Source organism: Harpia harpyja, chromosome 1 (genome assembly GCF_026419915.1).
Source record: "Harpia harpyja isolate bHarHar1 chromosome 1, bHarHar1 primary haplotype, whole genome shotgun sequence".
Lineage (NCBI taxonomy): Eukaryota > Metazoa > Chordata > Aves > Accipitriformes > Accipitridae > Harpia > Harpia harpyja.
Window position 1 is genome coordinate 10,408,215 of NC_068940.1, and position 27,610 is coordinate 10,435,824.

At 42.3% G+C, this 27,610-nt stretch overlaps 1 protein-coding gene across 1 annotated transcript; it reads right to left on the reverse strand.

The window, feature by feature from the left end:
* SYCP2L (synaptonemal complex protein 2 like) lies at positions 1–27,222 on the reverse strand. The gene is made up of 32 exons (XM_052773834.1): positions 27,064–27,222; positions 25,762–25,786; positions 24,671–24,756; positions 24,452–24,540; positions 24,317–24,351; positions 23,443–23,585; positions 22,943–22,995; positions 22,534–22,579; positions 21,640–21,732; positions 21,490–21,550; positions 20,919–21,064; positions 20,021–20,081; positions 17,506–17,624; positions 16,988–17,063; positions 16,784–16,829; positions 16,139–16,184; positions 15,027–15,091; positions 13,389–13,437; positions 12,191–12,246; positions 11,521–11,575; positions 10,852–11,008; positions 9,721–9,770; positions 8,500–8,596; positions 7,981–8,072; positions 7,754–7,817; positions 5,919–6,050; positions 5,085–5,209; positions 3,684–3,778; positions 2,110–2,209; positions 1,971–2,029; positions 1,422–1,491; positions 1–183 (listed from the first exon to the last, which is right to left on the reverse strand). Exons 1-32 carry the CDS (start codon positions 27,097–27,099, stop codon positions 124–126), a joined length of 2,487 nt encoding a protein of 828 aa, XP_052629794.1. The 5' UTR covers positions 27,100–27,222; the 3' UTR covers positions 1–123.
* Between the last annotated feature and the right edge of the window lie 388 nt (positions 27,223–27,610).

Below are 27,610 nucleotides of genomic sequence, written 5' to 3' on the forward strand. Positions count from 1 at the left end.
TTATTTTTCTCCCCTTTTTTTTCCTTTCCATTTAAAATAGATTAACATCCTTCACAGGACCATCTTCTCTACACTGCATAAGGTGCTCAAATGTTAAAGAGCTCTAATGAATTCAGGGGTTTGCTAGTCAGAAGGAATAACGAACACGTTGTTTTCTACTGCCTTCTTCATTGGGTGTTCATACTGCAGGGAAGGAAAAAAGAGATCATTAAAAACATTTCAAAAGTTTATACAAACATTTATATTGCGTAAGAACAGAAACTGTAGAGATTCTAGAAGCATATTTAAATTCACCTTTTAATCCTTAAGCACCCACCCTGGAACAAGGTGCTGCAGGATGAGCCGCTCCCATGATACGATTGCTCTTTCCTTAGCCCTGCCTTTCTTTAAAGGTGTCCCTCATGAGAAGCACCTCTGGTAAGGGAAAGGTCTATGTCCCTAAGCAACTTAGTGCTCGTAATGGAAACATTTCCCTATGGAAAGGCTCGGGATTCCAGCTTTAACAGATAAAAGAAACAAGCTCTTGGTTTTCAGCATCTTTTCTAAAATCCCAGGCCAGTCTACTGTAGTGACCACAGGCATGGTTGTTCCTTCAACACAGGGAGCTTTCTTCAGCTCTGTGCAGTGCAGACACATGGCATCACATACATCATAGTAATCCATCAGTCTCCTTGCAGGAATGCTAAACCCCGAAAGCCATCAGGTCTGCGCATAAAAGCTGGAACAGCAGCAGTAGCAAAAATATATGTACATGTTATGGGGTGAACAAGATGGAAACTAAGCATTGTATCAAAGTTAACAGAGTCTTCAGCTTGATCTACAACTTAAAACGAGGGCATAAGTTAGTGATCAGACTCTGAAGAGTTTAAGAACTTAAACAGAATATTTAACTGGGATACAAGGTAAATGAATAAATTTGGTTTTTAGAAATCAGACTTGGAGTCATCAAGGCTAGATGTTGCCAGACCCAAAAAGCAGATGAGAGAAAGCATGCAAGGTGGTGTTAGGCTGCAAAGCTCCTAGCCACAGGATGTCACGGATGCACAGTTCCAAAAGCAAGTGGGACAAGGTGACAGAAGAGAACTGCATTAAGGGTCACTACGCAGAAACCAGTCTCGGGATGAAGGAATCCCCAAGATACAAACACGGGAGAAGCATCACTACCTGATGGTCCTTGTCCTTACCGTCTCCCTTAGGCAAGTGCTTTTTGACCACTTTCCCTAGTCCCTAGCAGGGCAAACACTGCTTTCTCAATGCTTTCCGTGCATCAGGACCAGGGGTCCCACAAAGAACCAGCCCCACAGATCAGCTAACCAAAGGTTTGCCCTCCCAGACTTCAGTTGTTCACTTCTAACACTTATCAGTCAGGCCACAGCTGAGAGTCCACCACCCATACAGAGCTGCTTGCATACTGCACATACCGTTGTATTCTGGATACTGTCAGCAAAACTCTTTGTTGTTTCACCCAGGGCCGAGTCAACAGATTGAATTCTGGAAGAGAAGTGAACTTGGCTAGTTTATCTGTGAAGCATTAGTTCTTACTGATGAAACTTGAACAGAGATATTTACCATAAAAATGAACCTGAGGATTCCCCCTTTTGCAGCTTTTTGCCCAGCATTTGCACCGACAGTATCTTTTGTATAGGAAATGATCGCCTCCTTCCACCCCCTCTGACCCCTAAATACAGACATGACCAGAGGGTGCACCTTGTTCCAGATGCTGATACAGGTCTCTTGAAGCATGTGCCTGTCCTGCACAAATTCCCATGCAGAGTCCCTCATTGTACCCTAGTCCCAATTCAAAACCCTCAAGAGACTACAAAGGCTTCATCAATAGACACCAAGTGGAGATGCCATACTGGGTTCAGAATACTTCCTGATATACCAGCGAGGGTAACACCAGCCTAACTAGTCCTCTCTTTGACCATCAGAGGACTTGCGAGCGTGCAGGACAGCTGGTAGACACATACCTTTGCTTTTGCTGGTTGCAGAAAGAATTCAGTTTGAGCAACTGCGCATTCCAGAAGTCCTAAAAAGAGCCCCAAAGAAAACCCCCATTACTTGGGAAGGGGTACCTCCGTGGGCTGGCACACGAGAAGTCCTACACACCACTGCATCCTTCTCCATGTTTGCCAACATTTGAGTTTCCTTCTCAAGACTGGCAAGCTCTTCAACAACAATCTTCTGGAAGGTCTCCAGCTTACTCAGCCTAGTGATGGAGAACAGAAACAAGTTTGACACTTTAATATGCAGCAGCACAAGGCAGATGACAAACCCCTTCAGCACCAAACCTGACTTTAGGCAGAAGCAAACATCCTTGCTGAAATGCACGGGGCAGTTTTGTTCTCAGGTATGTCACAGAGCACATGAATAGCTGTACCAGGTCAAACTGAAGATGAGTTTAACCAAATAGCCTGTCTCATAGCAGTCAGTAACAGAGGCCCAGGACAGAGTGTACATCAGGGTTCCCAGTGCCATACTTGCCCTGCATACTCTCCCAGCCTCCAGGGATTTCAGCAGAGATTTCCCAAGCTGAAGACAGCATCTTGGCACAAAAAACATCGGATGGGTTTTCCTACCATGGACTTGATATACATACATGGCGTTGCCACAGGATACCAGTGATTTCTAAACCTCCACCACCAGCACCCTTCTTCACTTGGGTTTGCCACCTTTCCCCTCGCAGTGGGATGCCAAGTCATCATCTGATGGTGACTTTAGAAACTACCCTTCTAGGGTAGGACAGATTTGGCACAGCTCTGTCCCCACTATACTGCAGCTCTGGTTGGCTCCAGGTTACTTACTTAGTAACATCAAAACACGGCAGCATCTCACTGCCATCAACTCTTATCCTCCACCCCAAAACATCCCCTGGTTTTGTTTTTGGAACACCAACTTCTCCATGTACCTTAATGACAGGCAAATTCTGCTCATAGAGATTCTACTGATACCAGGGATTTTGCACTTTAAAGGCTATTATTTCATACTGCATTTGATCTAAATCCTGCAAACTGAACATGTAGTAGATACAGAGGCCTGATTAGACTTTCATATCTTAGGCTGTGCTTGCATTTCACTTATAACAAATCCATAACTATTATAATTGATTTTTTTTTGTCTAGCTTCTATCCGAAAAATTTGTCAACCTGTAGAGTAAAAGGACCTTAAAGCCCCATCTGGTGAGTGCCTGTAAAGTCCACTAGCTGGCACTTATTTCATGCACATGGAAACAATCTACAGAAATGGGTCTATAACAGACCCCTTACTTTTCTTCTCCTCCACTTCATTAAGTAAATCAGAGTCTGGCTTCTTTCTCAAAACATGTAGAAAGAGAAGCCACTAAGTGTAACAAGAGGGTTTTTAAACAGATTTGTGAACACTGATGACAATCAGAAGACAGTCCAAGGACTGCTTCATCAACTGCTCCTAACTCAAGCTTGCTTTGCATTCATTAATCCATCTACTCTCCCCTTACACGAAAAGCAGGATAAATCACAGGAGCTACGCTTCTGAAACTCTTCTTACAGAAAAGCAAAAGGGACACACACAAGCTATTTTGCCTTACAAACCACAAGAAGTGCAGTGGCTTACTGTCAGGTTCATTTACAAAGAGGCATTCCTTTTCACAGCAATGAAAATTACACAATGCTGAAGCTGTTTTCAGCTAGCAGCAGACAACTTACCTGCACTTGTGTATCTGGTTCAGCAGGGCGGACACGTTCTTCTCCGAAGTCCTCAGGGCATTCTGTGCACTGCTCTCCATCCTTTGGTAGCGGGACTAGCCACAGGATGCACCATTAGGGATGGAAAACAGCCCCAGCCAAAACCTAGAAGTCTAGTTTGCAAAACCTTTCCCTGGAACACAAATCCTTCCACATGCTGCTGTTCAGCTTAGCAGAAACTATCTTAAATCAAATTTAAACTGAAGTGAGATGACACGTAGGCAGGGTACTGCAAATATGAACTGATTTCATTTAGCCACACTAGTTACACCAACAAACCTCTATGTAACACATGCAACTTCAGGTCAGGGCCATGTTATCCTAGCCCCAAAGAAGCGAGCTTCACCCATACTCCAACACACTTAACTACACAAACCCAGGTCTTTGTTAGCACCACTTCAGATCAGCATTAATGCAAACTGTGTGCATTTTAATCATAACTGATTTGTAAATGCACCACCTCCAGCCTTGATTCAAGGACTTAGTGCCAAAAGTTTAGTGTGAACACCTAGCACCAGCTCAAAAAAAAAAAAAAAAAATCATGGTTGCACAATACAAAGTGCTGATCCAGTATAAGTCTGCTCTGCCATGTCTGGTTTGTTCAAACCTTCTAAACGTGAGAAGATTTTGTGATGGGTCAGATACTGTCCCCTCATATTAAACTTGGTTTAATGCCTATGTTACTTGTTATAGCTAAATCAACAGTAGCAGTTTGTTGCTTGCACTGCATCTCAAGTATATCCATACAGTTGAGCAAACCAAGAGTACACAACTTATATACTACCAATTGTGCAACCAACACCTCCACATACCATTAATCTCAAAGATGCAAGCATGTCCTTATGGATCTACACATGTTCTAGTCAATAGGTACAGCTTGTATTGCTTTCTGGTTTTCATTATGAAAAACTGCATAGTCTTACATTGCAGTGAAACTGCTCTGTCCTCCAAAAGGGAGCTTCTGTATTTTTGATACATACACGAGGACAATCACCCACAGGTCCGATGTAGGTACACTGCCACTGCACTGGATTACCTTTCAAAAAGCTTTGATCCCTTCCCTCTGAGGAAAGTATTTGAAATGCCTAACCAAATCTGATGTTCCAACATATAAATGAGACAAAAAAGGTAAAACCTGATTAAAAAACTTCCTTGATGCCCTTCCTGTAACACTTCTCAATACAGGTTGTGCAGAATACTTCTAAGAGCTCCAGGCTAAGAGCCACTGCAGCCAAAACCCCACTCTTGGGCGCAAAATATAGATGGGATATTTGCACCAACTGCCCTGGTGATAAAAAGGTAATTTTGCATACTATGAGAAAATGCCACACACAGCACACATGTTAAGAGAGTCCACATTACCGAGAACAATTTCTTTAGCTGGCCAATAAAGCTTTCAAATGCAGTGATCACCCCTGAATCACTGAAGTCTTCACTCAGCATCTTGGAAAAAAATGCATCATCCACACTATCATCCATTTGCTGACCTAGAAGAAAGTATATGCCCAGTTAGTACCATGCTGGAGGGTTTAGTGGAACATAAACCCTCCTGCTACTGAAGGGTTTGTCAATCATGTGAACAACATTTGTTATAGAGCTGGAATTTGTGTCTTGCTCTTCTAGAGCATACAAGCAGGAGGGAAACTGCTCCAAAATGCATTAGGAAAGACTTGTTAGAAAGCAGCATGGAAGAAGAGGCACAATACTAACCAAACACAAAAGCAACATATTTACAGATAATGTGGCAAAAGAACAGCACGGGGGTGGAGGGGAAGAGTCAGGCCACTGTTTTCCTGTGTTCTACTTATTGCAAGGAAAGCCTAACCCCCTTCTGTTCGGAGTTAGCAGTGTTTTATAGTTACTTTGTCCATTATCTGCATGCTTTTTTCAGTTACTTTTTTTTAATAGCTCTGGACAATCACTATTCAGAAAGACTAGAAAGTGCAGACATTATTAAGTGGCTTCCCAAGTGGACTGTGGTTAGGGAACCCAAATTTCCTTATTCACAACTCTACATGCATGGCATCCAATGGCAGTGCTGCAATATGCACTTTCTGCTACATTTTTAGTTTTGGAGAAGATATCCTCCCTACAAATACCTCTTTCCAAGCTTCCACATGACTATGATTTCTACCATCAAAAAAGAAAAGCTGAAAGGATTTAAACACTTCACCTTAATTGCCAGCCTGACTTTACCTGTTTGAATCTCCACTTCCTTCTCTACTGAATCAAAATGTTTCCTTGATTTATAGGAAGTGTCAGATGACAAATGACTTGTTTCCCAACTGGAAAATTTAGGCTTTTTTATGACAGTGCCACTTAATATATCTAGAAAGAGAACAGAAGATGTTTCAGAAAAGACCTGTACTTTCGCATGAGGTACGTGGCAGTACCTACCAGTTACTCATGCAGAAAGCACCACTGGAATTACCAATGCTGCAGAAGAGCAGGCAACTTCACTTTAGGGTCTGGCATCACACTTACAGGACAGGATAAGACTTCACCAACAAATCTCTTCCCTCGCAAAAGCAGGCAACTAGACTGCCTAGTGCTATGCAGATAACTGGAAAGCTACCATATCTCAATCTTAAAGATAATTTCATTTCTTGGCCCACTAGTCTAACCATAAAAAAATCCTCTTGTCCAGCTTCTTCCCATTCTCTTTTCCAACCCAAGCTCACAATCTGTTTATGCTCATTTGTTCCTAAGCTAATTTCAGCTGCTCCTTAAAAAAAATAAATTAAAAAAATGCATAAATACAGAAGAGGAGAAAAACTAACCACACCCATGACAGCCTCCTTTTCTGCAACTTCACTAGAGTTACCATACAATTGCTTTTAACCCAGGAAAACCCTTAGGAACACAGTGGGGGAGGCTGCAGCCTGTATTTTAAGGAAAACCTACCCCCCAAAAATCATCCCTTTGTCTCACTGTCCATTTTTCTGAACCCAGCAAGGTGTCTGTGTTTGACCAACCACCTCTCTTGAGTCTCCAGAGGGCAGAAAGCAGGAAGGTGGTGGAGCCCAGGACAAGGGGACAGTCGGACCATGAGGAGCACACTGAAGTAGATTTAGGGTTCACAGAGCAAGAGTTCAACTGCGGTCACAGACCACACCTGAAATTTCTGAACATAATGCTACTTATACCTTTGCATGGTATCAACTCCTCTCCAACTTTACGACTGTAAACAGTGATGAAAATTAACTCCTCAGCACTTACCTTCCCCCCAAAATTAAGCAGATGTGTTGGTGCAGTGAAGGTATATTCTGCAAATACCAGACAGGCAAGAGACATATTGGGAACATGAACACAGCCAGCTTGCAAGAAAGGGGATGCTTTTGTCCAAAACCAAAGCTTCAGTGACTCAGTCCACAGTCACAACAATAACTTTAAGAGAGTCTCTCAGAACTACCTCACCATCAAGACTACTAGGATGAAGAGAGCCCATTACTGTTCAACTTTCTTGAAGTTCGGTTCCTTCCAATCACACAAAGAGACTGTGCTGCATTTTTTAATTAGCTTGTGCAAGTTTGGTTTCACTTAAAAAAAGTCCCTAAGTGCCACTTACCTAAAAAAAGCTACAGCAGTAATAAGCATTAGTACAAGTCACCATTTACCAAATGCTTATAACAACAATCTACATCTATATTCTTAGGTATAAAGAAAGTCACTAATTTTCAGGGACACTTGTTTTTTAAACTGAAGTTGCACTGCACGTTCAAATCATTAAAAATTAGTTTTTGTGTGTCTCTTGGGTCACTAGTTTGAAAATCCCCAGCTCTTAATAGCTACACTATGAGTTCCCCTGTGATCAAGGACAGGATTTAAGAGTTAGTGATGAATTCAGGAATGTATATAAAAGCATCTTACTGTAGTCTGTCATGATATACAAAACAGAAATAGAAGGTATTTCTTATGCAAAAAATATCTCAAAAACTCAGTGCTTATTTGTCTTTGAAAGAAAAAGACAACTTGGGCAACACTGATTTCTACTTTTGAACAACTCTTCCATGTTATCAAGACCAACAAACCTGAGTCCTTCCGCTTAACACTTTCTTCTTCTTTTGACAATTTGGCAGATGCATCGTGAAACTTCTAAGGAAAGAAGGAAAACAAAGAAGGTATCCACCCTGCACTGCAGACAAGCTGTCAGGGACTTGTCTAGTTATAGGAAGCCAAGCGACATGATACATTGGGTTTAGGTGAGAAGTAGCCTGACAGCAGATTAAAAGGAGTTTAAGTGCTGTATACCGCACACCTGTGTGGCCGCCGCCTCATCACTGGAGTAGCCCTCGGCAGACATGTCAAGTAATAGCGGACTCCCTTTGAGCTCTTCTGAGGGCATTTCATCTGCACAAGAGATCAGCCAAACAACACAGGCAATAGAGGTTGAATCCTGTATTGACTAGAAACGTCAATTTAAATGACATACATAGAAAAAAGAAACCACCACCCTCTCCTTTATCTCTTCATGCAGGAAACAGATACTAGCTCAAACTCAGTCCAAAGGCTGTTTTATTTCCAGCTGCCAGTTAAATTCATTCCTTCACCTCTCCTTAGCCCCAGCTAGTGTTCTCCCTGCTCAAGAGACTATCTACAAAAAATATCCAGCCCTCACAGCCATTACAAGAAATATGACAAAACAGAATGCTTATAGAAAAACATGATGGAAAAAGGCAAAATAAAAAAACCACCAAAAACCCACCCAAAAAAGCACACACCCACACATATCAAAACAATTTTTCTAATGCCTTGAAGAAGATTAAGGAAGAAATACCAGCAAGATTCACTGTAGGTAAATTGTCTCCCTTGGGGTTGGATGTGCTTTTTTTCCTTAGCATCTCTTTTTGAGCTCTTCGCCTTGATGCTACCTGCTAAAACGAAACCAAGTCTAAGCATGTATTTTATTTAAACATTACTACAGAAGTAGGGATTTGGGTTGGTGGGTTTGGGTTTTGTTTTTTTGTTTGGGTTTGGTTTTTTTTTGGGGGGGGGGGGTGGTTAGTTTGGTTTTTAGAGCCACTAAGAGCAGAGATACACTTGAAATATGCCCAATATATTGATAGCTCTCTCCCACACTGAAGGAGATCTGTGCCCTGAAGTTCAATGCATGCATAAGTTCTCCCTTTAGCCATTAGAGTTGTATAGTGGATGAAGTTTTTCATAAGCAGAATCAAAGAGAGAAAAGGTTTCCAGGGGAAAATAAAAGCTTTTAATGCAACTACCAGTTCTGGAGAGTTTTTTTCCCCAAACTTTATTTGTGTGGGGACCTTTCTGTAACATTTGATACACAGCACTTAATAGCTGGGCACTAGAAAAGTCTGGCATTGCTAAACTGTGTTTTATTTTGCTTGATGTATGTCTGGTCCACTAATTCCTTCAGCAGTATAACCCACGGTTAGTTTTTCCAGAGCTATAGCTGAAAGTAGAGAAGAACATTGTGTGAACCAGGACTCAGCGCGAGCATAGGACTTAGAATAAAGGCCCTGAAATTTGCCAGCAAAAGGCAGAGATGAACATGAGCTTTCCCAAGGCACCGCAGAATACAGGGCAGAGGACAGCATGGGGACACAGCCTGGCAGGACCCGGCTGGGGTCTCTGCACGTATTTGGATAGGCAGCTCTAGCTCTCGGCAGGTCCCTAGAGCCGAATTAGCTCCTGTGGAGTGACACCTGCGTCACCCAAGGCAGGTGTCACACCAAGCAATTCCTGCCCAGTTTTCTGTCTATCAAAGATAAATATTATTGTTTCAGAACAACGTGCTTAGGGCTCATACACAGGTGTTTCTATGAAGTTTCCCATGTTTTCTTAAGACAACCTTGTTTTCCCACTCTCCAGTAGACCAATGCAGTCTCAGCAATATTTAGCAGACAAATTTGTCCATCAGAACATTTGAGAAGAAAGATAACACCAGTTTATTTAATTCCCACTCATTTGTACACGTTTTGCATACATAATGTTTTTAAATCTGAGGCACCTAAGCTTGACACTTCCTTACCTTCTTTGGCTGGTAGTCACTGCCACTACTTGCAGAAGACACTGGAAGCACTGCAAGGAGAAAAGCTTACCAGGTTACTGACAACATAGCCACGTGCCTTACCCAGTTAAGGTTTGCATCACGGCTAACTCAAAACTGAGTTTGGTTTTCTAGGCATTTACAAGAGAAAAATTCACAACCCTTGTGTTAAGCTTCAAAAAACCCCTTTCTAACATAGCTAGATGCAATGATGCAAACATACGGAACTTGCTGCATCCAGAGCAGTTGCCAGAAAAGGTGCAGGCTCAGCAGCTTATCTGATGGTCCCCAAGTCCCAGCCAGGACACACAGGCTGGCACCGGAGTGAGAACAACAATTCCCATGGAAACACAGTATAAAGCATAATTTCTCCCTCAACCTTCTGTTGCTTCTTCATCCCTCCAGAAACCAACAGCTACTTGAACAGGGCTCATTCTCCATGAAAGGGACAGAGACATTCCAACTCTTTCAGGGCAACTTAGTTGGAACTTGGAGGTCCCAGCAGCTGACACAGCCACGGAGCATGGCTGCAGTGGAGGTTTGCTATTGGTCAGGCTTGAGCAGAGAATGCCATCAGAGATCATCACATCTGATTTTGTAGATCACTCAGAGGACAATTAGCCCATTGGTGGATAAAAAAGGCAGCAGAGTGTCTGCAAACTGTGTGGTTTTTCAAGGTTTATTCCCCAAGTCAACTGTATTTCTGGAGAGATGAGGAGTGGAAAGTTGTAGGCAGGAGGTATGGCAGCTCCAGAGAGATCTTCTCCTCTTGTGTTCAAAAGCACTAACACAGCCATCAGCTCAGCACCCACGGGCTCTTCAGCCCCATTACACAGAGGGCTGCACCCACGCAGACATATAGGTGCCCAATTTCCACCTGGACCTTTGAACCCCACTCCAGAAAGGGGACGGGAGCCCAGTTCTTCAAGCGCAAGGGTGTGCGATGCACCTCCTTCTCCACAGGGCACCCATCGCTGCTGGCCTCGAACCTGCTCTCTCCCACTCAGATCAGGACTCGGCTGAATCCTCCTTTCTCAAACCATCATCAGCATTTGCTTATCTGCAGTACACTATGTTGTGCATAACTACGTGTCAACAGGGCACCAAGCTTACCTTTTAATTTACTTCTCACCCTGGATCTTTTCCGGGTATAGTCAAGAGATTTTGGTAACGACTCTCTCTGAGGGTCAAGGATCCAGCTTTTTTCACTCTGACCAGTGCTTGTATTTTCATTGTTGCTTTCAGAGAAAAGATGTTTCCTGTATTTGGACTAAAGACACTACTAAGAGTGAGTCCTGGTCATTCAGCTCCCTCCATCCACCAAGAAGGCCCCCCAGCCATTCCCCTTCATTTACTACCAAATTATTCCATCTCTTCCTCCCCACAGTGCAGTACCTAAAGCATTTTAAGCCATGAAATCTGCCAAAACAGCAACAGTTGACTGTCAAACCAGCAGTATAAAACCAGTGAGAGGCAGATGCTTGCCCTTTGCCAACATGGGGTTTGCAGCATCCTCCAGCCTCATGTCCCCCTCTCTCCTGCATCTGGATAAGGCAGTTCTCGCAAGGAGGAAAGCCTCAGCATGACCGAGCTGCAGCCAAGAGCACAGTGAGAAAAAACAAACACAGATGTTCACTTGCTGGTCTGGCAGACTATTTTGAGGCTACCAGGCTCACGTTCCTCCACCTCTGCACTGGGTAAGCCTTAAACTTCAGCCTCTTTAAGGGTGCAACTGATTCGTACAGGCGGATACACACAGCAGTCAAAGCACACACAACCTACCTGCCTTCTCTCCAGCTTGTTTGTTTCCTCGTTCTTGTTTTCCGTTCCATAATTCCTGCCAAGTAACCCATAAAGACCCAAGTTAGACTAGCAGATGCTGCAACAGCACATCGCAGCAGTGCAGAAGAGGCACGGCCAAATAGCAATGGCAGGGGTCCTTAACAGATCGGCAAGACCGCCAAACCATTAACGTGCAGTCACTAGCCAAGTTTTTCTTTGGTTGATTTCTGAAAGTAGCAATCAGGGATACCTGAAATTCAGCACCTTTGAAAAGAAAACTTAGGCTACATACTTAGAGGATGCAAGTCCCTAGCAGCTTGCTGTAACTGGAGGTGACCAAAGAAAGGCGGAGAGTTTAAGCATTTTTCAAAAATTAAATCAGTAATTTAGGCAGATGATCAGGGAAGGGGGATGTTTAAGGGTTAAAGTCTTATTATTATCAAAGTGGACAGGAGTCATTATTCTCTCTAGTAACTTTTATATTCTCAGGTACTGTTTATATATTAGTATTGATAACATCCACAGATACTGGGGCAGCTAAGTGAGGAACTATTTTGTCAGAAATATCACACAGCCTTTTTGATCCCAACTTAAAACAGTTTAACTAAGGCAATGAACTCTTCTTTCACAGAGCAAAAGGTTCATAAATGGTGCATGTATAACTCTGTACCTCTGATTTTGTGAGGAAACTTTCTGGCCAAGAATCTTTCCTTTGGCTTCAGAGACCTAAAACAGAAGCAGATATTTGCCTTAAAGTTTGATTACCCGGTAAAATTATCTACAAAATTAAAATGTATCAGGACTCAAAAAGGCTAGAGGAGGAATGGATTACAAGTCCTGCATGGAAATTCAATTTTTTTAATGGAGTGGGATTTGTTGATTGAAGCAGTGTCATAAATAGGCAAACTTTTGTCTTCTTAAATGGAGTTACTTTCTCTTTTCCTTGCTTTATGAATAATGCTCATTGTAAGCAATAATGTCATAAGAAATGACATTTTAAGCACTAACACAGCTAGCAGCAGCGTGCTGTAAATGCAGCGCACGGTACCTGGACAGCCTTTGGACAAGGCTGCTGGGCCACTGGGCAGGGTACCACGAAGCAGGGTTTTATGCTGACACCCAGTGGCAGTAGCAAGGACTGGAGAGTGTCCAGCTTCTAACAGACATCTGGGATGTTCCATTAAGCACCCATCGCCTCTGAATTAAGAGGCAGCAGTGACAGCACCTGCACCAAGGAAGAGGTTGAAAGCCAAAGGGTTTGTACGAAGCCATCAGGAGCAAGTTTTCAGCTTCCTGGGAAAACCCACAGAGGTCAAAATTTCAAAGCAGAGCAACTCATTTTTATTCAATTTTTTCCTCACAGTTTGAAATATAAGTCAAGCTGAATTTCCAACAAGAGTTTTGCAATGACTGGCTTTAAACAGGGATTCCCAATGTGCCAAGTGTGGCTCAAAACAGATTTCAGTCTCTTCTGCTTTAGCCTAGGAGTACAAAGTGAAGCATGCTCAGCAATCTGCTTTCAATATTCATTAAAATGCAAACAGAAGTTGGCCTTCAATCACAAAGGTATCCCACAGCCTCACTCAAGCAACAGCTCAAATTCCTATTGCAGTTGGGTTTATCATACAGTACCACCACAAGATTCACAAAGTGATGATCACTCTCTCCACCCCCCCAAAAAATATTTGCATGTATAGCACCACACAGAAATACAGGAACCTCAGATTCCCAGTGGTTTTGCTGTAACAGCATGTCCATCCTTACTGCATTTCTGCAGTAAGAGATATCCCCTGCTTCAAGTCACTGCTCTGTTACCCACTGGACTGGGACCTTAGCACATCTCCTAACAGCTTCTCTCTCAACTTTACCTTTTCATGACTTGCAGAGTCTGAGTTCTCAAAGTCATAGATTTCCTTCCTGCAAGACAACATATATGTGGCAGTAACATATAATTGTGAAGAGTCAACCCTATAGAACTTCACTAAGAATATGGGGGTGGATAACGTGGTTTGTTTCCACCCCCCTCCCCTATGAACTCCATTGTACAGTAAACACTCAGATACTTTATATGCCTAAAAATGCTGCTTAATTAGCTTCTAAAAAACCCACACTTGTTCCTGTCCTACTTAGTCTATATTATTGTCTGTCTTGATTCTCACTCTTTCAACTTTAAATTTTTAAGAGAAATATTCAGAAGATACAAGTTAGCCTATCCCTGTTTACGCAGTGGACATTTTGTTCCCACATCACCAATAGTAATAGTACGTGGTAGAAAGAAATCATGAACGGAAAGATAATTTCAGAAGCATTTAAGAGAAAAAAGATCCATTTAATTCCCTTTTGAAAATTTTAACATTTAATCTTTGTTCTCTAATCACTTCTCTGTATGCGCCTAGATTTTGTTTTCATGTCTTTCAACATTTAAACTTAACTGTACTTTTATTTCTCTCTCCAATTCATAACTATTTTTAAAATCCTACAATTATTGCTCGACATACAATACACTCTTCCCTTCTTACTAGTGAAAAATAGGAAGACTAAAGAACTGAGCTCCTCGTTAAGGCTTCCTGAAGGAAAGAAACGCTCACTTTCAGGTGAAACACTAGAGGGAGCAGAATGACTAAACTAAGAAGTTCTTCTCCACCTCGAACTTCTACACTGCTGCTCCTGTTTTACAACCGGTATTTGCTGCATCAGGTTATTTGGTCTTAAAGTACAGAACATGCAGCAATGATGAAGTCCTGCATCAAGTTTTCCCATTCTTATCTACAAGCAATCAAAAAATTCATCTAAACACTTAGCTTTTGTTTTGTTTTTTAAAGCAAGGAGTCAGTAGACTGAAGCAGGACACCCAAGGAAGCCCTGAAACAGCCCGAACTGCAGCAGAGATCGTCCCGTACAGTTCATTTGCTCTCCTGCCCAGCAGCAGACATTAGCTTGCACACAACACTTGGCAGAGAGCACCGGAGGAGGATGCAACAAGACAGACTTCCAGTGCCTCAGACTGCATACGGCCCTCAAACCCTTAAGTGCTTCCGCCCACAGTGCCACTAGCTTTGAACACGAGCAGACCGATGTATGGCTGTGAGGGAAGGGGAAAACTGAGAAAGAGACCATCCCGAAACTCTAGGATGCATGATGCCAAAGAACTGGGATGATATCCGAAAAAGCTTAGGTATTTGTGAAAGTAGCTGCCACTCAACTCACTGGAAGGTGGGAGGATTATGGCTGGGTGAGGAAGAATGGAGAAGTCAACATCACATAGTATCAGAGCTGAGGGCATTTTTGGCAGACTAGAGTTAGCTTCTGGAGTCTTTATTGCTTTGGGGACTCAAAGGTTCCCACTGAGACAAGTTATGACCCTTCCTAACCTCCCGCTTGTTTTGCTGTCTGTTCTGTTCAGACAACCTACCCCGTGGGCACACCCTCACACATTTGTGCTAGAAATGGTCTAAAATCACCTGGTACACCAGACCCTGCGTGGGCATACGGCTCACATGTCATACCTGCCTTCAGTCTTCTGCTTGGCCGAACTTTTTTTTCTGTTTCTCTTTTCCCAGGTAACATCCTCCTGAAAAAAAAAAAAAGTTGCAGGATCTAAAACCACAAATCTGCAAAATCACATTCTTATCCTAGAGCCTGCTGAAAGCAGAGATAAAGCATGCCAGGAAACTCCGTTCCTCCTATCACAACAACTGTCCAGGTGCAACTGTTTCCTGCAGTTCTTTCCTACCAGAAAGTATGGGATGCTCAGAGATGAAATTGGGGGGCCAAGAGGGTGAGGATACAGAAAGAAGTAGTTCAAAAGCTTTGAATTCATTGTGCAGTGGGCAAGTGTTACAAAACCATTGAACTCTCAGTTAAAAAAAAAAAAAAATCTAAACCTAGTACCTGGAAGTATAAACCCCAAAACAAGTCTAAATATGAGTTCTTATATAAGCTAAGTACCTACTCCAAATTATACTTATTGCTTTGGGAATTTAATTTCTTTCATGTAGTGCATAGTTGCTTTTTTTTTTTTTATACCTGGACACATCAATAGAAATTTCCAAGTTCTCAAGTCGTCTAAAGAAACACAACTACAGATGGCTCTCAGTTACTTGTTAATTTACCCAGGTTGCAAGGTCCTATGCCAGGAGTACAGCGACAGATCTAGTGTGGGAGGATCATTAGAGCTCAGATGCAAAACTGAACAAATGTGTCTGTAGACTTCCAAGACTTGCTTCCTTTCAGGAAGCAAACCTTTGCTCTTGCAGACTACGCCTAAGTCTTGTGACATGCAAGTTTGTCCCACACGGGACCGGGCTGGTTGCCCACACGCTGTGCTCCTGGACACTATCACAGCACACTGCTGCCAGGGGGTATACACACTGAATAAACAGCTGAGCTTGAATTACTTGGTTGGGCCACGCTAGAATAAGATTGGCAGCTGTTGATTCTACAGCTCGCTCCTGGTGCTAAATAGCACGTTACATCAGATATGACACTACAAGGGCTCAGGACACTGCTCAAGGGCAGGAATGGGTCAACCCATCCCAGCTTTCTTCTGCAACTCCACCAAAGCGTCTCTTCCCTGCCCCATGTCTCTTCACTCAGGTGGGCCTCAAGGTAAACATACCTTTGGCGTTGACTCTTCCATGGGTTCTTCTTCTAGGGGCTTCTCACTGGGGACGAGAGAACATGTGAGAGGAATGCAGTGCTGAGGGGCTGTTCATTTAAAGCCCAGAGAGTCAGTTTGTGGAGTACTAAGAGGAAAAAAAAAACTTGCACCAATTAGCATCAAAGCAGCGGTTTAAAAGGTGTATAGGGAAGAAAGCTAATCAATAGCTCTACAGACGTCCAACTCCTTAACTATAAGAAATGCTGTCCTGTAAAGCTCTGGGAAAAAGGTATTACTAAGTCCAAGGTGAACTCAAATTCACACGATCTTTCACAAAAGTCATGGTCCTCATTAGGAATAACTACATATCTGGTGAGCTCTGTTTACACAGCTCAAATTAAGCTCTCTGTTACAGAGCTGTATGCTCATCTTTTATTTGGATTAAATCAACAATGAAAGAGAAAAGTCACACCAAAGTAGCAGCCCAGCCAGTAACTAAACACCATTCTGCAACTGCAATGTGCAGTTACACTCTGAGCAACCAGCCTTGCTAACCAGGGTGGCAAAACAGAATCTTTTTTTCCATTTAATAATTGACAGAACAAACCACAAAAGCACACACATTAAAACCCCAGCGAGATATTTTGTCTGCGAGACACTCACCTATGCTTAGCTTTCATCCTTGGAGATGCAGTTTTGGACTTTTTGGCTGAAGGAGGCAAGGAAACTACAGCTTCACCCTCTGGAGCTTCTGTTAAACAATATCTGCTTTTGCTGTAAGGCCCACAAAAGCAGAGCCTTCACCCTGTCACCTGGGTGACACTTAACTGGGTCAGATTTAAGGAACTGAAGGGAGCCATGCCTGACCTGAGGCTTGGTTAGCATCTTCCATGTTGGTCTGCTGGCGCACTGTAATCATGGTGACACCAGAGTTAACCATGTTCTGCTCGGAGACATGAAACCATAAACAGAACATGCATATGACCAGTAAAGAAGTGGGGTTTTTTTTAGGAACAGATATTTTTCAGTGCTAGCTTGTAGCAACAGCTGGATGACAGATTCATCATTAGCCACACACAAAAACATTTTAGGCTGCATATAAGTGATACCACGAGCTTCTCACTAAGACCATCCCACCATCCCCTTATAAGAGGGAGTAAAATTTCTCCCTTCTTTTTAAAGCAGTTTTGCCAAAATTGCAGCTCTGGAGGCAAATATTTGGGCTGACTTCTCACCAATATAAGATGGAGTTTGAAAACATTGTTGGATGTGGGTACAAACTAGTTTTCTTTGAAAGGAGGTTTTAACCATACCTATAAAAAAGGCAGACTGGAGGAGGGGGAAAAGAGGCACAAGGACTGTTTCACCATACACCAAACACTTACTGGTACCGTGCCTGTTAACTCTTGGCTGTGCTCAGAGGCTAAGTTGTCTGATAGAGAGTCCATGTTCTCAGAGTTTGAAGGATCTTTCCTGCCCTGTGGATTGGCGGACTCGGGTATCACTGCAGAACAGCACTGGGGTGAGAATGTGGTTGCGGTAACTGAACACACACACACACGTTTCCTTTCCATTCTTACGCACATACATAAAAGCATAACAGTACAACCTATTAGGCGCAAACATCTCAAGATCTCATTTAATAGAACAAAAACATCAAACATCTCCAAATCACCTAGTACAGAATTGCATTACTAAATAAACAGCATCTTGAGCCTACCCCTTCTAAGCCCCTCGTACCGTATGAATACACATAAGTTTATCATCTTATTGCTACCTTGACTCTTAGCTCTGGAAGGCACGGAACAATCCTTTTTGTCTGGCTAAAGCAACAGACCAGCAGGATCTTCCACCATCTCCATTTCCCTCCATTGAATCTCCACCTGGCACTGTAAAATTTGTTTCACTACAGATGAACTACCTTTGTACTCCTTGATTGCTTCAAGCAGTAGTGCCCACCTTGTACCTCTGTGTGTACTTCATGGTGGGCACTGATGAAGGAGCTTCTCCCTCACCTGCACCTCCAGAATCTGGAGGACTTCTATTCTAGCTCATTTGGGTTTGTAACTGGAGGAAAATGAGAAGGACTACTGAAGAAGTTACTGTCTCAGACATCTAGAGCTGGAAGTAGTTCTTTCAGGTATTCAACTGGAGGAGTCTGAAATGCACAGTGACTAAGTGGAACGTAAAAATTTGCTTTTAACATAGGCACAGAAAGAATGCTACCTAACCTAAGGGCTCTTCAAACTTGTGATTAATTTTCTGAGATGGTGGGTGGTAGCAGTAGAAAGAGAGCTGCAAGTTCATTGTCTTAGAAGACCTGGAAAGATGTGTTAAGCAAGTTACACCAAGGAATAAACCATACCAAAAATCATAATTTTAAACACTGAAGTACAGCCAATTTTGCAGCAAGGACATATCCCAGCCTTCAAAGATAAAAGATCACTATACAGAAAAAAGCCATCTCCCAAATAATTTGATACTGAAATTGAGCTGAGAAAACATTTCTTGTTTAAGGCCAATTTGATTGTGCATATCTTGCTTTTGTGCTGAACACAGCTTTTCTTCAAACTATGGGTCACAGCCTTGGTGGGCATTTACAGAAGAACTTCAGAGAAGGGTAGAGGGAAAGGAAGGAGCTACTTTATCTTCCCCTTGGACAGGCACTGGGCTTGGACCTTCCTTTGGGTCAGGCACCCAAGCATCATGCCTGTACTTTAGGCTCTGTGTTCCCTCAATATCTTCATATTTGGAACAAAATTAAACTCAGTCCAACGATCCTGGAAGTAAACATCTTGCAGAAGATGTTCACCAGCAGCATGGGAAGTGACACCATTTGATCACAGAAAATTCAATGTGCCCAACTCAAAGACATACAAAGCATTGGCTGTAGGCTGTTTAGAAGAAGGAAATAATGGCTATTGCAGGTCCAGCTAAGAGCCTTTCCTACCACAAGGCATGCAGCTATATTTGTAGCTGGGGCACACACAGAGACAGCCCCATGGCACGAGGTATTTATTGCAGCGCCCATGATGCCTCTGCATACAGTAGTGGGTCACCTCCTGCAGAGAGGAGCTGTGCTGCTGCTCGTCTCTCTACAAACAGGGACTGCAGGTGAGCTTTTCTGCTCCCCCAGCTGCACTTCCACAACAGCTCCTGGCATCTTCAGGGCATCACTTGCTCTGTGTGGGGTAATGGGACCGGAGCACACTGTTCTGTCACGTCATGTTGTTGGAAAGAAACAGAAGTCGCCTCCCTGCAGGACGCCTTGGTAGAGGCTGCGCCGCCACACTCCCCCCCCCTGTTGCACAGAGAAGAGCTCGGAGTGCCAAGGTGCAAGCACTGATCCATCAGAGGACCTGTGCTTCCATGGGCACACGGATGCCACTGTCCCCTCCTGCAGGGAATCTCCCACAGGCACCCGGATAGCGCAGCCAAACCAGGAGCCGTGCACGGGACAAGCAAGGGAGGATAGATGTGTGCATCCCACTGCACCGCAGCTGCAGGTGGAGAAACACTGCCGCCCACTCCTTGCATGTCAGAGGTCTGCCAGCAGCTGAGATGTGCCTTGCCAGGCTACCTGCCAGCGTGTGGATCCAGCCTCCATGAGCTGCTCCCCTGCCCATGCAACCCCGGCAGCACATGGCCACGGTGCCCCGTCCTCACTCCCTGGGCTAGAGGGACTCAGCATCCACCCCGAACACCAGTTACCAAGCTCACGAGAAGAACAGTAGAAGATTGAGCTTGGGGGTTGCTTTGTGGTTTGTGGTTTTTTTGGTTTTTTGTTTTTTTTTTTAATGTGGTTAACTGCAAGCTGTGGACTGCAAGTGAAGGTACTCATTTTAAAACTGAACAATTTAAATTTCATTAAATAAAATAATAATTAAAAAAAAAAATCACCTGCTTCATTCTGCCTGGCAGACTTCCCAGCATTGGCAGACTTCTCTTCAGCCACATTTATCTGTTGGTGTGAATTAATCTCATGTGAAAGTGACCTTAAAAAAAGTAGAATCTTTATCTAGTAAAGTCAGCTACTTAATAACATAACTAACAGTTGTTAATCACCAGCAACAAATCATTGGCAAACCATTGGATGCTAGTTGATTTGACCATTTGGAAATGTCTCTGCTCCTGCAAGGATAAATGACAGCTGCTATACTATGGCTGTTTACTGTCATGTAAGGTTTTCTGCAAATCCCATGGTCTGTGGATGAATCACAAGTATAATAAAACTAATCATATTAATATTTACCAACCCCCCCCGTCCCCCATGTTTTCACATTAGCTTATAAAAAACTTGTAAAAGTAGTCTACTTTTAATCTAGAAGTAGCATTTACAAAGTCAATCTAAGATTTGTGTTTTGCAGCATCCCTTTTCTCTTCTCCGGGTTCTCGTGTCATCCTGTGCTATGTAAAACTTTGAGCTAATGTGAGAGAACATTTATACTTCAAGTTATGCAATTAAATGCCATAGGCTCTATTTTCTACTTCAGAAACTCAGCAAAAATAATCATATTGCACTGAATTGATTAACAAACCAGTTTAACCTCCCAGCTTCTAAACCATAAATTTGAGTCCCCTGAAACTTCTTTCATAAAGTCTCTAATCTCTCTTTAAGGCCAAAGCAAAGAACATCTATATGGAGAGTCACAAATCCTCAAAGGGAAGACAGATATATAATTAACAGACATAAAAAAAAAAAAAGCACAACACCAAAAACCTCACTGAATGTTTTTGCCCAGTATATATCAAGTAAAATATAGTTTAGAACAGAAAAAAACTCATACTAAGAGCTCACCATTTTTTCATCTCCCAGGACTTTTCTAAGTATACTTAAGATTTCAAACTTAGCACTGAAAGTTATTTTGATTTTTGTTGCTTCTGTTTTGTTGAGAGTAGCAGGAATCTTCATGTAAATTTTAACAGTCTTTTCTCCATCACCCTCTGCATTAAAAAAAAGCAGTTAAATCTGGTTTAGAGCAAGACATTCAGCCTATCATCACAAAAACATTTGAATAAGTGTTTGGGTTTGTTTTAAAACAATCTCTTTTACATCTTGCCCATGCATTTCCAGTTACTCTGTTCACCCATTTCTTTTTCATTGGATCTAGATGATTATGCCATTCCCCAGCACATCTATAAACTGACCCTTCAACACGTCCTGCTTGGGTAAGAAGGGTAGGTTACTGTGCTAAACGGGCCCACAGCGTGTCCAACAAGCAGAGGTGGTGCAAGGTGACGATCCAAGGGCACGACAGGGAGCGGGGAGAAGACACAGGAACCCTCTTTGGTGATGGTGACATTTTAGGTTGGCTCCATGTGTCTTGTGGACCCACAGCCAGAGGATAATGCTGGTTGGAAAACCTTACCCTTCAGGCTGTAACCGCTGACTGCTTCTTTCGACAGCCTCACAGAGTCCCAAAGAGCACCCTTTGAAAACCAAAGCCACCGCATCAGAAGGGCTGAGCGAGCACCTGCTGCGTTAGGCTGACGCAAGGCCACATGGGCTTTGCTGTTACCTCATTACTGTCCACATAGAAAGTCACACTTTGGCTACCAGTGTTGAAGTCGATCCAGAATTCCTCCAGCTTCTCATCCGATGGCTTCTTCACCTGGGGAAGCACAACAGCGGTGCTGCCATTCCCAGAAAAAAACCACAACTGCTGTCTCATTCGCAGTTCTCTTTAAGAGGACAAAATTGGAAAAAGTTGTCCTACATATGTATGTACACATCCCTTACAGAAATAAGAGTTGGGATCAACCTGTGAGCTGCCAGCCTACCGCTCACCCAACCATACCCACAAAGTCAGACGTGGCTCTACGTCAGCCAAGGGAAAGGCAATACGCAAATGCTCGTGTGTTTGTGGCAGGAAAGAGTCTGCGAAAGTCTTCTGTGTTTCTGAGCACTTGAAATAACCAGAAGTAGTGGAACCAGCTTCCATCGACTTGGTTTTGATTTGGTATAACTGTCAGGAACAGTGCCACAAGTACATTTACTTGAAGACCAGTAAAGCAATCTGCAGGATCTATAACTGCAACTATGACCTCTCCTACACGGGCATCAGGCTAATCTTGCTTTCTGGCAGTCTGGGAGCATCTCTGCCAGAGGAATCAGAGTTGTCCTGTCCTCCTGTTTCTTTTTAGAGATCTCTCTTCTGTCATCACCACGAAGAGAAGCACTGCCTTTATCATTTGGCTGATACAAAAGCAAAGTCAGCAGCAGTAAGTTGGGAGCTACATGACAAACAAGCAAACTTCCCAGCTAGAATGAAAGGTTACACTCTACGCTCCAGAAAATTAAGCTCTTTAATGAAAAACAGGGAGAAAAAACCCAAAACTTGTACCACAGAAAGTAACATTTAAACAGTGATAACACACTGTAGGGAAGGTGTCACAGTGTTAAGGACTATTACCTCATCCGTGTCAGCAAAAGCAGATATGCAAGGAAATGAATAGACTCTGGAAGAAAAGCAGACTTCTCATGATACATTCAACATCAGAGTGCAACTTTATGAGAGATAAAATTAAGACTGGTTACTAATCTTATTGTTCAAAAAAATTAATAATTCCTAGAGGTAAATTAAGGAAGAAAAACTAGGAGAAGCTTAGAGAAAAGAGTATTTTAGTAGTGATGCATTGTCTTCATTGATTTTACTTTCAAAAGAACAACCATTAAAATAAGATCTCTTTCTTAAGAACTTAATTATTCACATGTGATGTAATTTTTTTTTTTTTTAATATAACCCAAGTCAGTTTACAATCCTAGTTTTTCCCCCCCACAGTAACAATGGCACCAGTTTATTCTGTTGGTTCACAGCTTACCTTCTTTCATCCCCAAGCCTTTCATTTAGCAGGTTAAGAAATTTTCTGCAGTCCTTCAAGACAAATGACATCTTATTAAAAATCAGGCTATATTTCCTTTGCAAGGAGTTATTCTGTTGGGCTGTGTAACCTCTACTCCAGCCATAAGCTTTTAACTAGTCAGAGCCACCAGGGAAGAAACACTCAGGGTGCTACAAAAGGTTGGACCCAACTTTATGACCAGCAAGCCACCAAACATAAACCGCAAAGTTGAACATATTTATGCTTTAGATGTAAAATAACTTGTAAATAAGAGCTATTCTAATAATATGCCATTTTATATTTGCCAGATTAAAAAAAAAAAAAAAAAACCACCACCACCACCATCCACAAATAACTTTGTGCATTTATAAAATCAGTTTTGTAGGAACTTCTTACAAGGACATCCTGACTGAACTCAACCAAAACTAGCCCCTATACAGACTCGTCAAGTATGTTGTTTTCAAAATAAGGACCCTCACCGTCTCAAATTCTCTATCCTTGATCTCTTTGAAAGCTTCAGCAAGATAGTTATCTTCAAACCAGTGGTGAACAAGGTCATCCCGCCATTTTTTTGTCATTAACCTACAAAGTGCTTCTGAAAGGGCAACTTGAAGGTCATAATCTATGTGGTAAACATAAGCACAGGATAAATATCACCCCCCAGCATAAGAGGGTTATAGCATTGCTACTCTTGCTTGCGCTTATATACTACACAGTCGTATTCATCAGCTAGCTTCAGTTTCACCTAGGAAAACAGCAGAGGGTTACAGCTGAGGATGCTCCCCCGGCTCAGCGCGGTTGAGGTGCAGAGCCCTGCTAACCGTGACGCGTGTGCGTTGGGAGAGGTTCTTGGGGATCAGGGAGGGGATGAGAGCGAAGCCTCGTCACTAACTCACTGGGATTAAGTTAATTTCACATACCACAGTAACACCCTGAAAGTGTTATTGCTAGGAGAAAACAAAAAAGATTTCACTCAAGAGGCTATAAACCTTATTAACTAAAGTTTGTCCACATTGTGACAAAGTAGTTAAAATTTATTTTTTAAAGACTAACAGCCAGCATACTTTATAAACACGTTCATAAAGCTGATCTAATTACCTTTCTACATACATCGGTTTAGCTTTTCTTATTAGTTAATAGGAATTACTAATACTAACCAGAAAGAACTACTGCATTGTTGCATCTAACAATTTTTGTTTAATATTCTCTTAAAGTACCATCTGATTTTCCTCCCCCAAAATCAAGTCTCAGCAAGGAAATAATTTAAATTGTAATTCATCTATAAGAAATAAGCAGATGAAGTAAAGCCAGAGAACCCCAGCTTCATAAGAATAACCACTAAATACTTCTTACCACCAACCGCCAGTATAGTTTTTGCAATGTCTTTCCTGAAACAACATAATGCAACGAGTTAAAGTGGAAATAACTTTAACTCTTGTTGCAAGGAGACTGTGTTTAGCTACAGGAGTCAGAGGGAAAACGACTTACGTGAGTGAGCACATCTCCTCAGACAGAGGGAATTTCTTTCTCTCCTCCCGTGAGACACTGTCAAGTATAGAGTTGAGGGTCCTTAAAGCCTTTCCCCCCACAGAAGGGGCAGAAAAGGAAGGGAAATAGTTCAGTAATGTATTTTTCACATTTTGTATCTAATGACACACACTTGTGTGTGCACGTGTCTAATTTTTCTTCTCCTACTAGGAGACTTACCTCCTGCCGCAGAGCGCAGCAAATATTTGCTTCTGTTACTAGATGCCCTAGTTCAGGTAAAAATAAATTCACCAGCTCTTTCTTCCCTAGAAAAATCATTTGAAAAGTTACAGCTAGCAATGGGCTGGTGCCCATATAAAAGATAGTTGAAGCAACTGCAGTTTGTTGTGTTGAAGGAGTAAAAATATCCCAGCTATGGATTCATTTGAAAACAAAGCTTCCAACCACCTAATCCTAGACAGAAAAGGGAACTGGTAACTTCTCTAAAAAAAAGCTCCAGATACTTTACTGCTGACCCGGGTAACTATTTAAATAGGTACAGAAAGAAGCTACTTACCAACCACAAGAGATAAATCCGTAATATACAGCTTTTGTCAAAGTCAACAGAGCAAACCACTAGAATATTAACCAGAAGATGCTCGTGCCCATTCTGCTCCCACTAGAATAAGCTCAAGTTACCCTGCCCACAATGTAATGCTTCATTTTTACGTTACTTGTGAGCCTGGATGTCTGGGCACACAGATACTTGCTCTTTCCAAAAGCACCTGCTCCCCTGCCCTAATGGAAAGCCAGCTGCAGCCACAGACAAAAATCTTGCTGCTGAAGTGAATGAGACAGACAGACATCCCTCTGCTTCGTTAGGATGGCTGAAGGAGTTACCATGTTATTCTGCAGAGGTGGTTGCCTTCAGCAAGGGCATAACGTCTGAAGCCAGTATGAAAGATGTGCAAGAGCAGATGGTCTAGCCTGAAACTCCTTTCAGAAGCACCACTTACTCTGACCAAGTTAAATACTTGATGCCAACCGTTTAAACAAAATACCACACCTAGATTTTTTTTTTCCCAGCATATTCAAAACAAGCAAAGAGAAACAATAAAAGGTTTTGTGCTCTGATGTAAATGTTAACGAAAATTAACTGGAGAGAAATCAGCAGGAGGATTTAAAGAAAACATTGAAGAGAGGAGGAGAAGGAGGTAGGGAATGGAGGGGAGAAGAGAAAGGCGATAGAGTTCAAGCAGAATTAAGAAATGTGCTCCCAAGACTGAGATTCAGGATATCAAGGAATAGAAGGAAAAAAAAAAAATACTGACCTTCATTACTGCACTTGCAAATCACCTGATGGAAAAAGTAAAGGAAGCCTTCGTTAACACACCACAACCCAAGAACAGCAGTACTCAAAGTGCTGAGGTGTTTATGCCCCCACCATCACAACCTTCAGGGACTAAATAACATAAAACATTAGTGTACCCACATCAGGAAAAGCAATGCCACCTGATACAGGTATGCCACATACGGTCACCCCAATCATACAGGTTGGCATTGTGCAGGGAGGGTAAAGGGATTGAAGCACCCACTTCCCCCCAGGGATTCCAGCAGCGCTCCAGAGTGCGGTGCCCTCAGGTTCCCTGGAAAACCCGCATCGCTTCGTTACTTTTATTGCACATATGGGCCTATGTAAAAACATATTTTATGTTTACACACTACAGTACTAGATATCATAACATATGATATCTGAAGAGTGTTAAAGTCCATTGAGGAAAACTAAAAATAATAATTTAAAAAACCACAACAAATAAAACAACACTTCATCCTCCACAGTGAAAGCATATGGAAGAAACGGACCAGGAAGACAAAGAAATCAAATTTTGACAAATAAATAATTTATAGAGTATTTCATATAATTTCAATGTTGTTAGTAGAGAAAGAAGAAAATTTGATTTTACTCAAATATCTTTTATCAAGTCTCCTAAAAAGAGTCATAAGTATTCAAATAAATTCTGATGCACAAAGTGACACGGTTCCAGTAAGCTACAGACAAGACTGGGAGAACAGCTCGGGGAAAGAAGCTGAAAGTATTCTTCCTACTGAAAATTTACATCACTAGGCCTCCAATACCTTTAAAGTTATGAATAATTAAAATAGAAACCTAAATGAGAATTGTAAGCAGTTCAGATTATTCTTTACAATTAAATCAGCCGTTTCAAACACCACAGGAACAAATCGCCAGGACCACCTTGGCAAACACGTTTGCACATAAGGTGCAGCTCAGCAGCAGTAACTTGAGTTTTTAAACAAGGGCTTCGGCACAGAAGCTTTTGTTTACAAAATGCATCAGAACTACTTGCACATTTTCCTGAAAAAACAAACACTTGGCTTCATCTTAGAAAATGAGAAAAAGCTGCAGCCCTGTGCAGCCTCACGGCAGCTTCTCCCAGGTGTGTCAAACCTCAGCCTAACACCAGCCCATCCACACCACCTGAGCTGCATCCCTGGCTCAGTCCTAGGGCACAAGGTCTGCATAACTATTTATTTTTAACAGAAAACTCTTTGTGAACAACAGCTTTCTTATCCAATAAAGGCAACCCTTCTTCCCCTTTAATGCACGTACATACCAATGCAGAGTCAAAGAAGTCTTCAAGAAGCAACATCAAAAATTTATTCTCATTTGGGTCGATGAGGATCACAAAAGCTCTTGCTCTTTCAAACCAAGATACCAGGTAAAAGTTAAAAGAATCAGTTAAAACCTGGGAAGAAGAGTTAATAGTCCTTAAACTAGATATATCTGCAGGAAAACTTACACTCATAGACAGGTTTTTTTATTCCCTGAACTTGAGTCACATATTGTGTCAAAAGCTACACGGCATTAAGGAGCTCAAATTTTGCTAGGAGGACATGAAAAGTGCCACTCTCACATCCACTCGGCAGGACTTGCCCCCCCCTTCCCTCCCCAGCCCTCCCTTCTCTTCTCAAGGCACCCACTCGTGGTGCTCAGACCTCTCTGACACAATGCACACTGCTGGTGGCATTGTAACTCCTATGGAAATTTCTAGAGGATATCATTTCACAGTGAAATAATGTTATAAAAATTCATCAAGCTTTTTCAAAGTCATTATTCTAATACTTTGTGTTTCTAAACATATTGCACAGCAGCACACACCT

Bases quoted from the DNA above. Each gene is read 5' to 3' on its own strand.
- SYCP2L (XM_052773834.1), bottom strand. From the start codon at position 27,099: ATGTTGCTTCTTGAAGACTTCTTTGACTCTGCATTG. The intron at 9,771-10,851 runs GTAAGCTTGGTG...TTCTCCTTGCAG, and splicing joins GGTGAGAAGTAAATTAAAAG to TGCTTCCAGTGTCTTCTGCA. The intron at 184-1,421 runs GTATGTGCAGTA...CCTTCCCTGCAG, and splicing joins ACAGTATCCAGAATACAACG to TATGAACACCCAATGAAGAA.